The sequence below is a fragment of the Epargyreus clarus genome, unplaced genomic scaffold, assembly GCF_041222505.1.
Source record: "Epargyreus clarus isolate Ecla_fem2 unplaced genomic scaffold, WU_Ecla_fem_2.2 ptg000019l, whole genome shotgun sequence".
Classification (NCBI taxonomy): Eukaryota; Metazoa; Arthropoda; class Insecta; order Lepidoptera; family Hesperiidae; genus Epargyreus; species Epargyreus clarus.
In genome coordinates, this window is record NW_027332227.1 from 9,171,534 (window position 1) to 9,184,063 (window position 12,530).

Below are 12,530 nucleotides of genomic sequence, written 5' to 3' on the forward strand. Positions count from 1 at the left end.
TACATTTACGTAGTATTCTTTATCTAATATCTCCTATGGAAATAAAAGGGATAATGTGGAGAAAAATAATCACAACAGTTGTTAACACCAAATATCCAAGATAGATGAAAGGTGATAGGAAAGAGCAGAGAAAGAGGGAGAGAGGGGAAGAGAGAGACAGAAAGAGCCAAAGTGCTCACTAACCCATATTTCTGCGTATTGATTTATCCCATTGTTCCGAGTAGCATATTATAATCCCAGTTTTCTGTTGTAGGTAGACGTAGATCCGGGAAGTGGGATATTGTGTCATAAATATTAACATAATACCTAATATATGTTTTTAAATTCAATATTAATGTTAAATATTAGATATTATAAAACGACTTTATTCGTTATGTATATAGGTAACATCCATAAATGGTAGCCAACGCATAAAATAATACTGACATACATTGTGTTTAACTTAAAATAAATTTGGTTGTGATTTTTTGTTAATCTGTAGCAAGGATAGACTCATGTTTTTCTGACAGATAAAAAAGAGAACCTGTTTGGCTCGAAAAAGTCTAGGTATGTTAAATAACCTATCGTGAGCTTGATCTGGCCTATGCAAGGCTTACATAACTCTCGGACACACGTAGGTCGTGGTTCATTTTCGATGAACTCGATATGATTTTGTAAGAACATGAAAATAGGTCATAGTAGGTACTTACTAAAGCAAATATATGAAAATCATTTTTATATTAATTCTAAAAGTTAAATAAATCCCTTTTCAAACTCTTGTTTGAATCAAATTAAATTTATTTATTTGGGAAATTTCGAAAATGTGTCGCTTTCGTTTATTAGGTGCATATTAGGTAATATAGGTTATTATTATTTATATTTGACAAGAGCCCTAGCCGTATAGGGAGATATTTCGTTATTTATTTAAACCAAATAGGCATTTCAATTAGCCACTTAGCCATTTTTAGTCCAATATAGTCCAAATAACGTGGTGGATTTCATTGATCATTCATGATTTATAATTTGAGACCCGATGTTGTTGATATCTATTTTTTTGTGACCGTACACGTCTACTGGTTATCTATATCTGCCTAGTAGCCTGAAAACTTGAAACACGTGTATGGATGTATACATAAGTATATTCGGTAACTAAGCTTTGCTCTACGTCTTCTTTTGTTGTACACGTAGATGATCGTAAAGTAACAAAATTCTACGACGACGGTCTCAATGATATCTTAAGAAGGCGTGAGTTGGTGTGTAACCAAACAAAACTATTTCAATTATTCGAGACTTCGTGAATTTTCTTTTTTTATGACACCTGTGTAGATAAATTAACAAAGCAAAACAACAGCTAAATTCCACGAACGCAATATTTGCAAACCTGTTCATACTTAGTCAATCATAGATATTATGACATCATTTGGCTGCAACTCTTTTTATTTTCCTCTACTAGACACTGGTCTCTATTGACATCTAGGGAAGTGCTGAAGTACGTATACTTTACCGAACGAACAAATTCGGGTCGGCGGTTGATATCATTATGTGAAATTAACGTAACAGAAGATATAACTCTATTTCTGGCATTTGATCTGCACCGTGAAGTAATGCAGACTGCACTAGCAACTGAATGATGAGATGTTCATGGGCGTCAGTGACTACTTATCATAAAGAGGATTGCATGCTTCTTTGCCAATTTAATTATATAAAAATCGAGTGTTGTAATTTAAACCACAATTGTTATTAACTACTTCCTACAAGAGAAAGAAATAAATGTTCACGTGGAATAATATTTTATGACCCCTTAGAAAGTTCAATTGACAAAAGGTGCATTGATAAATCAGCTGTAAATGATAAGTGATAACACTTATGTGATAGTAATGACATTGAACTGATAAAAAAATCCCTAGTAGATAGTATTAATTAATTTTAGCATGCAATCTCAGTTACTTAATTTAAAGATTTTTGTTTTATAGACATTTAATTAAAAAGATAAGAATCTTGAGCTAAGTGGTAACACGTGGTGGTACATATTTTCAGTAAAATATAATTACGACAGGTTATTAGTATTTAGTCAAAATACCGCGATACCATTGCGATGTTGCTACGTGCCTACACCTACCACGTTTAGTCGCTGCTTTATCCGAGACACTGTCCGATGGTGGAATAGTACAGAGTGTTTTTATTTTGAAATAAACTCCTTCAATTCCTGGCTACGGTAAAATATTAAAAAAACGAATGATTCAGTTTTAATTTTTATCAAACTCGGTGTCGTAGCTCCTTCCAGATTTTTTTATAATCTATACATGCAGTTTCTGATATTGCTCTGAAGGCCCACTTGATAAATCCAACTTGTATTTTAACTATTATTACATGAAACGAAGATACATCAGTTTTACATAAAATATTCCTAGTGTCAATATGTTATGCAGTTTATTGTACTTTACTATTACGTGATGATAGGTATGGGTAATCTTGTACTAATTATCAGGTTTTCACCCCAACACTTGTACCTACATTCATATACACAGACATGTTAATGTAATAATACAGGATGATTTTTCAGAAATAAATGAGACATTATATAACACTATATATTATTATACTATTTGATAGTATCGCTTGCAAGGATCAAACTCTGGAAAGTAAATATTAATGACAAACTAAACAAAAGGCTTTTTAAGAAAATACATATTTTTCATCTATTATATAAGAGTGTTGCCTGTTTTAGCCTATAACCCACTTTCGATATAAAATATATGTATTAATATCACATCTTCATGTTATTCAGGTAATGATATTATTAAGAAGAAGGTATACTACAATGTATATGTAATAAAATTCATCAAAAATATAATAGGTTAATCAAACTCTTTTATTGTTGCTTCTTCGAATAACAAGGATTACCGGTATAATTGACTACGCTGGTAAGTTCAAATTGAACTATGAGAGCATTATAGAGAACACGTAGTCAAAGGGAAGATATTCCCATATTGATTTTCCTTCGCCTTTAAAGCATATCTTTTCATAAAATAACTTCGAATCGATATATATTTTTGTTTGTATCTCCAAACCTTAAATAAAAAAATGATGTAAAAATCTCTAATTGAACGATAAATGTACGTTAGTTCGTAGTACACGTTGTTTTAAAAATGTCCCTCTTTCAGCGCGTTGCCTTTGACAATGTTGTAAACTGTGTATTCTGCGGTTGCCTATGATATTATTCATGACCTTTTTTAGGCGCGACCGGATGTCCAGCCGACGCGTTACGTAGTTGCGCCAATCGGTAGGCAACTGTTCAAAGATATCGCGAACGTATGTAGTGTGCGTTATTTCGCACGGCCTTGATCCCCACGCAGCGCTCAGAGAGTAGCGCGTGTAGACTAAAGCAATGTCCATACATTGCACTATACCTAGATTGCATCTCGTATACTCGCTTTCAGTAACTTCAGCGTGAAAGCGTACAACGACATCTAGCGTCTAGACGACTCGGCAATTACAGTCTCTTTTTAATGTCTTTGATGTTAATTCTTTTTATAAAAGGCCGTGGAAATTTTCTACTTTTAATGTAAGTACGTGTTTTGCCATATTGTTAAAAGTGAGAAATATTGTATTTAGTACGTACCGATACAAAGTTCATAATGGCATATTAATTAATATTCCTTAAAATTTTAACATTAAAATATTCATTAAATCCATTAGTAGATATTTATATAGCATTTAGTTAATAAAATTTACATGCCAATCTTCTACCCATCAGCTCTATTAAAGATTGAAAAACCTATTTATGGAAGATCTACAGCCTGGCATGTGTAAAATCGATCGACTCGTGCATAGATACCATCTCTACATAGGTACCTATTGTTTATACTCGTACCTCGTCCTGTTTATCTCCGTGTTAATGAGCATACGATAAAGACAATAACTATTACTAACTTTACTTTTTGCTAGGATATAATTTAATAGGTATATCAATCTTAACTTATTAATGCCTTCACTGGGCATATATGACAGTCCTTATATCATATTATTTTCCGTTTGGTTAAGAAAAGTACAAACCTAATAATTATTAATATTATTACTAAGCATCCAGTGTCCTTCGTTTGTCATATCAATACTTGAATTTTACAGCGTGTATAAGCGGCTACAAAATTGACTACCCAATTAAATACGGGTGTGCTGTTATAACTTTTAGGTACATAACTAAAATTTCTTTGGCGTATTTCCTTATGAAATTATTACAAAACAAAGAAATAAAAAATTAATGATACGTATCGCTCACATCGAATTGGGTCATATCATTCATACCTAAGAAATGAAATATTTGAAATTACTTTGTTGATAGCATTTTCTACTAGGCCTGGCCTGTAGATTACTAGCCATCTATGGTGCTATGGTAGATTTTAGATGTCGATATTGTAAAAAATTCTCTCTCATTGTTTTTCCCAAGCGTGCCAAAAGAAGCCAACTTCAAAGAGTGAAAAATAAGGGACTTCGAAGAAATCAATATTTCTGGCGTTTTCGATTTATCTGTATCATATTTTTACAGAACTCATGCGTGAGCTCGACACGCACTAGTTCGATGTATTTAAAATATTATTTTATACCATCATGTGCATTTAAAAGTAGGTAGTATATCTGCAACCCTTTTTAAGTACCCACAGTTGGTCACGCATCTCTTCCTTCAACTGGTGAAGGTTTGGTTTCTATTCTACCACGGTGCTCCAATAAACAATTTTGCGCCCATCCTGGGCTATATGGTTATATGTATTGATATAAAAGGTACCTTTCCACATTGTGCGCAGTGCTCAGGTCTATGTATTGTACTATACTACTACATATATTACTAGTATATTTATTGTTTGATACTTAGGTATCCACATTGTTTGCGATGTTCGAATTCCATAGAAATTGTATAGACGCGGGCTTATAATAATATTAGTACGACCACATGCAAACTGCAATCATCTACGAAGATTAAAGCCGTGATCACATGGTACATTTTAATTTGAATGAACTTCCTCATACGAAGAATCAGGTGTATGGTTAATAAAACAGATACGTAAATCAACATAGACCCAATCAGGAAGGAGTTCAGTAACAATGGTGTTGGTGACCATTTACACAGCAGAGTCATCGTCATTCTAAGAGTATTTACTCACTTATTCAGCGAAATAAGCCATATTTTATTTAAAGGAATAACGGACTTATTTCTCCATCCTATCTTGTTACGGTTTGTTATATTGTTATTTCTGACCGACTTAAATCAATTGTAAACGAATTTCCGAGGTCGCCCTATTTTATGGTCTTTATCAGGAGTGGTGTGGGTTCCATGCTACGATAAAGGCCTATTCATCGCTTTCCACGCAAATACTTCACGTTAGATCACATTGTTTTCCAATTCGCGTGACTGAAACTAGAAAATTTTAAACAAGGCAATAGAGTTACCTCAACTAATTTAAATAGTTACCTACGCCAATTTTACTGCAATGTATTTCGTGTTTACAAATAAGAATACTTAAATGTCTATTTTAAATTGTATCATTAAAGGAATCAATACATTGCCAACCACTCTTACAAATCGTCTGAAATTATTAACTTACGTTGCAATGAAAATAAAAATCAGAACATTATTGTAACTTTCTATTAGAAGTAAACACTGCTACTTCATGTTGGACATTAGCTTTAATGGTGTGTGTATCGCCTGAATAGATATTTACATATTATTATTTTGCTCTATATGTCCACTCCCTTAAAACGTTGTGCACGCTAGTTCCACTATTGTATGGTGAAGGTCGCCTATAGACATACTAACCAGTTCTACACGTAGGTACACACATATTTCTAAGACGTCGCTTTGCATGCCCCATATTATATTTCCGTCTTTATTTTATTACAAATATTTTATTTTAATTTTTGCTACGAGGGTATTAACTTCAATGAAATAATCACCTTTTGGAGCTCTATTTAATTATGTAGAGCCAAAATTACAAATCTGTATAAAACTGATAACTTTTTTCTCATAAAATGCTTAGTTGTAGATTAGTGCAGCAGATACAAAATGCAAGGTTTGTTTATTACAATGTATATTATAACAAATGAACTTAGTTCACAAACTTATTTCAACAACAAAAATCATTAAATTATATAATATAATAAAAATCACAAAATTATTCGATAACATGTTTAATACTGCAAATTGAGCATTTCGTAAAAATATACTTTAATTATATTTACGGTTTTATTTATTGTAATTCTTAGTTATGTCTAAAATGCGTTAGGCATTAGGCACAAACAGGTAGATAGCTAAGGTCACAAGAAATTCATACGGTCAAAAATTAAAAATAGAACGTTCCGCGTTCGCGGCCTTTCTGAAACGAGCATGATAGAAGAGGAGTGGGGGACGCAGACGGCCCGATGACATCACATCGAGTTGCAGTGCGGTGCGACAGCCAACTCTTGCGCAATCGCGCGCCCTTGATCTTGACTGCGTCGCGGCCGCACGCGTGTGCGCACACTACATTTAAATAGTATACTCGCGACTATATTTATCTTCTCGCATGGAGGCGCGAAACGGTAATTGTACAATATAAAATAAAAGATGGGTAACTCTTAGTCTTAGTGGTGTTTTGCGAGTGCCGAGTTTAACGTATTATCAGCTGATGTATGTTTTTTTTCTGTTTCTGTTTCTTATTTCTTCCCGATAACAAAAATTGTTTGATAATCATTTTATTGTAGATAAATAACTTAATTGGCACTAAAATAAAAGTCTGTCTTCATGATAAAACACTTCTGCTTAAACGTAGAGGAGGATAAGTGTTGCAAATTATTTTGCATTTTGATGTTCACAGGATATTGAAGTTATGAAGGCCGTTGGATGACATTGTGCACTGATAAACGTCAGCACAATGATCTAATAGTGCTATAGGTACATATTGAAATATTGTCTAATATTTTGCATACGACCGTACTTACGTGATAATTAATCCTTACTCGTGCAGGAAATAGGCCTGTACTGATAAGAATTGACTTTATACACGCGCAGTTATTTATAGTGTTGAGGTAAACTCTACAATATATAGATGTATATTATAAATTATTTTAAAATATTGTAATTTATTTTAAGAATTTTGGTATTTTGCAGGTAAAGGCAACTTAACGATCTCGTGCCAAACTTGCCTTATCAACAGTTTATACTAGTTATAAGAAAAGTTAGTTATAAAATATATTATTCAAAATTTATACGTAAAACGAATTAGGCAGGTATGGGCGTATCATAGATTTATAATAATGTTCGTTATCATATAAATCTTAAAATTAGTGCCATAAAGAAATATAGGATAAAAAATGCACTGTAAAGTATAACCTTGAAAAATCGTCATTTACATTAATTCTATAGTTTAAATAATAATAAATTATCCATCCCTGACAATAATCCATAAATAACTTCTTTATTTTTTATACGCTTATTTACTTGTGATTAAGTTATATTACATATTTAAGTTAATTTATAATTCATTTTTTGTCATCAAACCATTATCCACTGTCCCACTTTTTATATCTAAAATATATTATAGTATCTGAAGCAGATCGACACCCAAAACCGTTTGGGTAGGTTACAAATGGATGCTCATTGAATTGATCACTTACCATCGTAGACCACGAGTGCAATATATTATGCCAATATACCAAGTACTTACCATATCTTTATGATAACTAAACGGTCAATTGGCATAAGTGTACATAAAAAAGACACTGTATATTGAGGACTGAGATACAATGTTTCAAGCGCCGATGGTAATAAGACTAGGTGTCTACTTAATTTGCATAGTACTATGAAGTATGTACCAGAATGTACCTATCTTGCGTTGCTTCTTTTCCTTTCAAAACTGTATTGTTTTATAAACGTCCAAAAAGAATTCAATTAATTTGTTTTGAAACTTGCTTCTTTATTTCATTCCCTAGAAATAAAAATATAAATAAACTTCTTGTTTAATGATAGGTCATATCTAACTGTAATAATTTTATTTTACTTAATGACACCAAAACTTAAAGGAATTCTTAATCACTTCCAGCGGCGGGAGCTAGCTCAGACATGGGAAGTGAGCATTATTGTCTGAGGTGGAACAATCATCAGAGCAACCTGCTGGGAGTATTCAGCCAGTTGCTGCACGACGAGAGCTTGGTCGACGTCACGCTTGCCTGTTCAGAAGGTGCCTCCATAAGAGCCCACAAGGTCAGTCAGAATATATTTTCAATATCCATCTTTGAATTTGCACGAAGCAAGAATTATATCCGCAACAATTAAGAAAATACCTACTTATTAGCATCAATTTTGAAAAGATTCTAGGTAGGTATTATGCTATCTTCAAAACTGAGCGTCCAAAATCCGACTGCGTTATTTTTACTTACATCTGCTTAGGTATCTAAAAATTTAATGTACCTAATGTAAAAAAACGTTATAAAAACGTCAAAAAAATGTATAAGGGGTAAATAAGGTTACTTTCATTTTAGAAAAAATACATAATTCCGCCAAAAAAAGTAAAACCCATGAATCCCCGTATCTTTACACTTTTAAACAAAGGGGAAATTGCGGGATTTTATGCTCATAGTTCAATTTTAATAGTACGTGTGCGTATTAGAAATAAATTATCAGACATCTTAACGGTGAACATAAAAATTGTAATGAAATATACACGTTGGTTCCTAAAAAAATCTTAATAAGCAGTATAAGCAGATAAACGTAGCAGCGACAACGTAGCGAAAGTGTAGCAACGTAGGATCTCGTACTACATTGTCTCGAACTTGCTAGCAAAGCTTTTGCCGCCTTTATTATATAAAAATGTGCCATAGGGCGGATCATAAACCGAGGCGAGCCATATGCAGCCTGCGGGCCGGCAGGTGCCATGGAAAACCTGAATTTATAGGTATTTCTCAGTAATTAAGTATTTTTATATAGAAAGTTTTTCACTTCTCAAATACTTACTCGTATCCGTGCTAAGCACGCAGTAAAAAGAAAAAATATAGCGAAGGAAAAATGAGGTTTTCTGTTCTGTGATTGTGTGTGTTATGTACACAAACATTACCGGCGTTGTTATAGTTCGAAAAGATTGAAAAGATACAGATTTTAAGAACAGGCAATCGTTAACGAATTTGTCATCATCTTAAAAAACATCGAAGGCCTTCGATAAATAAAGATAGTCTATCATTATAATTTCAGGTAGTACTGTCTGCGTGTTCATCGTACTTCCGATCGCTGTTCGTAGACCACCCTTCGCGTCATCCCATCGTAATCCTCAAGGACGTGGGTTTGGAGGAGTTACGAACGCTGGTTGACTTCATGTACAAGGGCGAGGTCAACGTTCAATACTGTCAACTACCCGCCCTCCTTAAGACTGCTGAGAGCCTACAGGTATGCATCATAGATATTTTATAGAACAGTGTGGTCATATTTAGGACTATACTGTTTCCTCTAGACTTTTTTTAGTCGAAAAAAGTTATCAAGCGTAACTAAAGATTGTAAAACTATATAGTTAAACGAATTAGAAAATAAATAATTAATAATAGTAGGTACGTACTTGGTGGTGTTTATTTCGTTATCTATTCTACTTACTTTTTTAAAAAAACTAAGCGAGGAAATTTTGCACGGGATGTGTTCAAATAGTATAGGTAACTACTAACTATCTAAGTTACATAAACTATTTTTGATTCTTAATTGCAATAATAAATAGCGTCTTGTGCTCATTATAATTATCATGTCATGATTATGCATAATACACTCGTAATATGTAAGTACAGATAATAAAATATAGATTCTTATGTTGCCTTCTTAATAAGTATATTTAATATCTGCCCGATGTTGCATATCTACCACTACCTTTATTTTGTCATCAGTAACACTATTAAGTAGTTCAATTAATTTAATTGTAGGTTAAAGGATTAGCTGAAATGACGACGCTAAGTGCAGCCGGCATTGATACAAGAAGCGTTCCGGAACCGATGGAGGAGTGCCAACCGCAAGATATAAGGGAGAGTTCAGATTCGCATGACAGATTAGAAGAGAGAGACAGTCGGGACAAGGATGATAGGCGCGAAATGAAAGAACCACGCGAAACTCGCGATAGGGAAAGTAAGGATAATCAAATGAGAGATCACAGAGAATCCCGAGAACCCAGAGATTTACGAGAACATAGAGACAGAGATCAGAGAGACATAAGAGAGCCTCGGGATCTACGGGACATACGAGATTCTAGGGAGCCACGGGATTTGAGAGAATCCCGTGAATCTAGAGAACATAGAGAACACAGAGAGCCTAGAGAACATAGAGAACTACGAGATTCTAGAGAGCTACGAGAGTCTAGAGACAATAGAGAGCCGCGTGATCTGCGCGAAATTCGCGATCCGAGAGATATGAGAGATGTTCGAGAGCCTCGTGACCCTCGAGAGGTCCCAGAAGCATCTCCACCACGAATATCTCCATTGCTTTCTGTACGCCGATTTCGAACGGAAACCTCAATTGACATGCCTACGCCTACGCATCCTCCTATACCAAAAGATGAACCACCTGACGAACCAATACGCCCATCTTCTCCCGAAGACGATACTATTTCCATAAGATCGAACGGAGCAAACGATAACATAGGTATGTTTAAACATTTTTAATATTACATATTTCATACATAGATAAGTATAGATATGTCACCGCCTTGTAATTTAAGGACGCCATTAAATTACTTAAACGGCTGACAAATGCGTCAGCCATTTAATGGCTGTCATGGTGTAATTTACGCGGAACAATGTTGACATGTGCAGTTAAATGGTGCAAAAACACAAAATCGAAGAAAAAGTGCGGAGAAATATCGTTTCATTTGTAAATGATGAAAAAAATACTTTTTTCAAATATTTTTCAAACACGAAAATAGATGACAGTGACAATTTCAATTGTCAAAACTGGTTATATTTTTTTTGTTAGGAGTGAGTAATCGTTACTAATTTATGATTTCATTATAACATGTTTTAATTTTGTAACGTATTATTTGAATTAAAATATTACATATCTATGCCAACGCTACGCTTTAGCCTAACGCTTGGAAGAGATAGGCTTACCTCTTAAAGAAAATATTGAATAATTTTCCTAAATATTTAATACTATTTACCTATACTAGTACCTGCCCAGGTATTGAGAACACGTAAAATTGTAAATCTAGTCGGAAAATCTATGTTGTCGTGTTGCTTTATTATAATCAACGCATTTAAAATTAAAATGTTATCATGTCCCATGATGTGTCCTTAACTCGCGAAATATGATTCGCAAAATTTAATCACGCAAGTTATTCGAAGAGATGACACAAAGTTGTGATTCAAATTTGTAATCTATTTGGTCCCAAGATAAAATAATATTATTATCTAGGTTCTAAACGGCACGTTAAACGTTTTTTTAAATTTTAGAATTTGAATAACATTATCGTTTTTATCGTTAGGACATTGCAGTAGGTACCTTTAACAGAAAATGATGGTAAAAAATATGATGAAGATACATACCAGTACCCGTTTAACATAAATTATTTAACTGCTGTCAGCTGTTGTAGTTTCTCGTTCTCGGCATTTTTGCCACGCTATACTCCATTTGGTATTTCCCGCCAAAATGCGTAATAAGAATACCGTTTTTTTTAAATGAGTATCCCAGCCTTGACGTCCTTCTTTTCGCCCTAAATCATAATTATATTTCAAAAAAATGAATAATGCATTTGTTCTTATTGTTAATTATTTATAGTATCATTATTAATACATAACAATTACATTTTAAAAACTTTTTTCTGGGTCATCATGTAGTGAACGCATGGCACAAGGAAGTTGTCTTGTCTTGTCATTCTGTCAATGTCTAATTACGAAAACGTCAACAGCGAGATCGTTTGTGATATAAACAAGAAAAGCTTTTATTCATTTTTGAAAATGTGTTCAATCGCTTTACTCATATTGAGACAGCAAAGTATCCTCGTTGCAGAAAGAATGAGCTTTATACAAATATATTTCAATATGTGAGTGTTAATGTAGTTAAAAACTGTGAAGTAACATGGGCTCTTGGATACCCTTTGTATCTGATGTATTTTTCAAAACATTCCAGGTATCAACATGTCTATAAACAGCCATGGCGTGTTAAGCACGCGGTATTCGCCCGTGGACAGATTGGGTGTACTGAACACCCTTCCGCACCCCGTACTGTCCCATCCAGCGCTGTCCAGCCCAAGAAATGAACCCATAGCTGGTCCGTCAGGTCTGCCGCCGGTGCAACAAGTACCCTTAGTAAGTTTTACAATATTTTAATAAACTTGTAATTTGTATATTATGTAAGTATGTTACTTTGGGTTGAATCTTGCAAGTTAAATTTCACTGTTCGGTATCTGATTGAGCTGAAATTGTGCAAGCATAATATGTAGATCAGACAATCAATAATAATTCAATATTTTTATGATATGGAGCTAGTATGGGCATGGAGCTGGAAACTGGCCATATTTTTATATTGTATAGTAATGGAACACAAATATTGTATGGTT

The 12,530-nt window shown here is 33.8% G+C and overlaps 1 protein-coding gene across 3 annotated transcripts in view; it reads left to right on the forward strand.

Moving 5' to 3' along the window:
• LOC140750438 (uncharacterized) overlaps window positions 1–12,530 on the forward strand; it is a 47,218-nt gene that overhangs the window by 19,075 nt on the left and 15,613 nt on the right. For all 3 annotated transcript variants that reach the window (XM_073083950.1, XM_073083953.1, XM_073083952.1), the window contains exons 2-5: window positions 8,052–8,212; window positions 9,197–9,388; window positions 9,907–10,618; window positions 12,101–12,279. In XM_073083950.1, coding sequence (XP_072940051.1) covers window positions 8,072–8,212; window positions 9,197–9,388; window positions 9,907–10,618; window positions 12,101–12,279 — 1,224 coding nt within the window. In that variant the 5' untranslated portion in view covers window positions 8,052–8,071. The remainder of the gene's footprint in view (window positions 1–8,051; window positions 8,213–9,196; window positions 9,389–9,906; window positions 10,619–12,100; window positions 12,280–12,530) is intronic.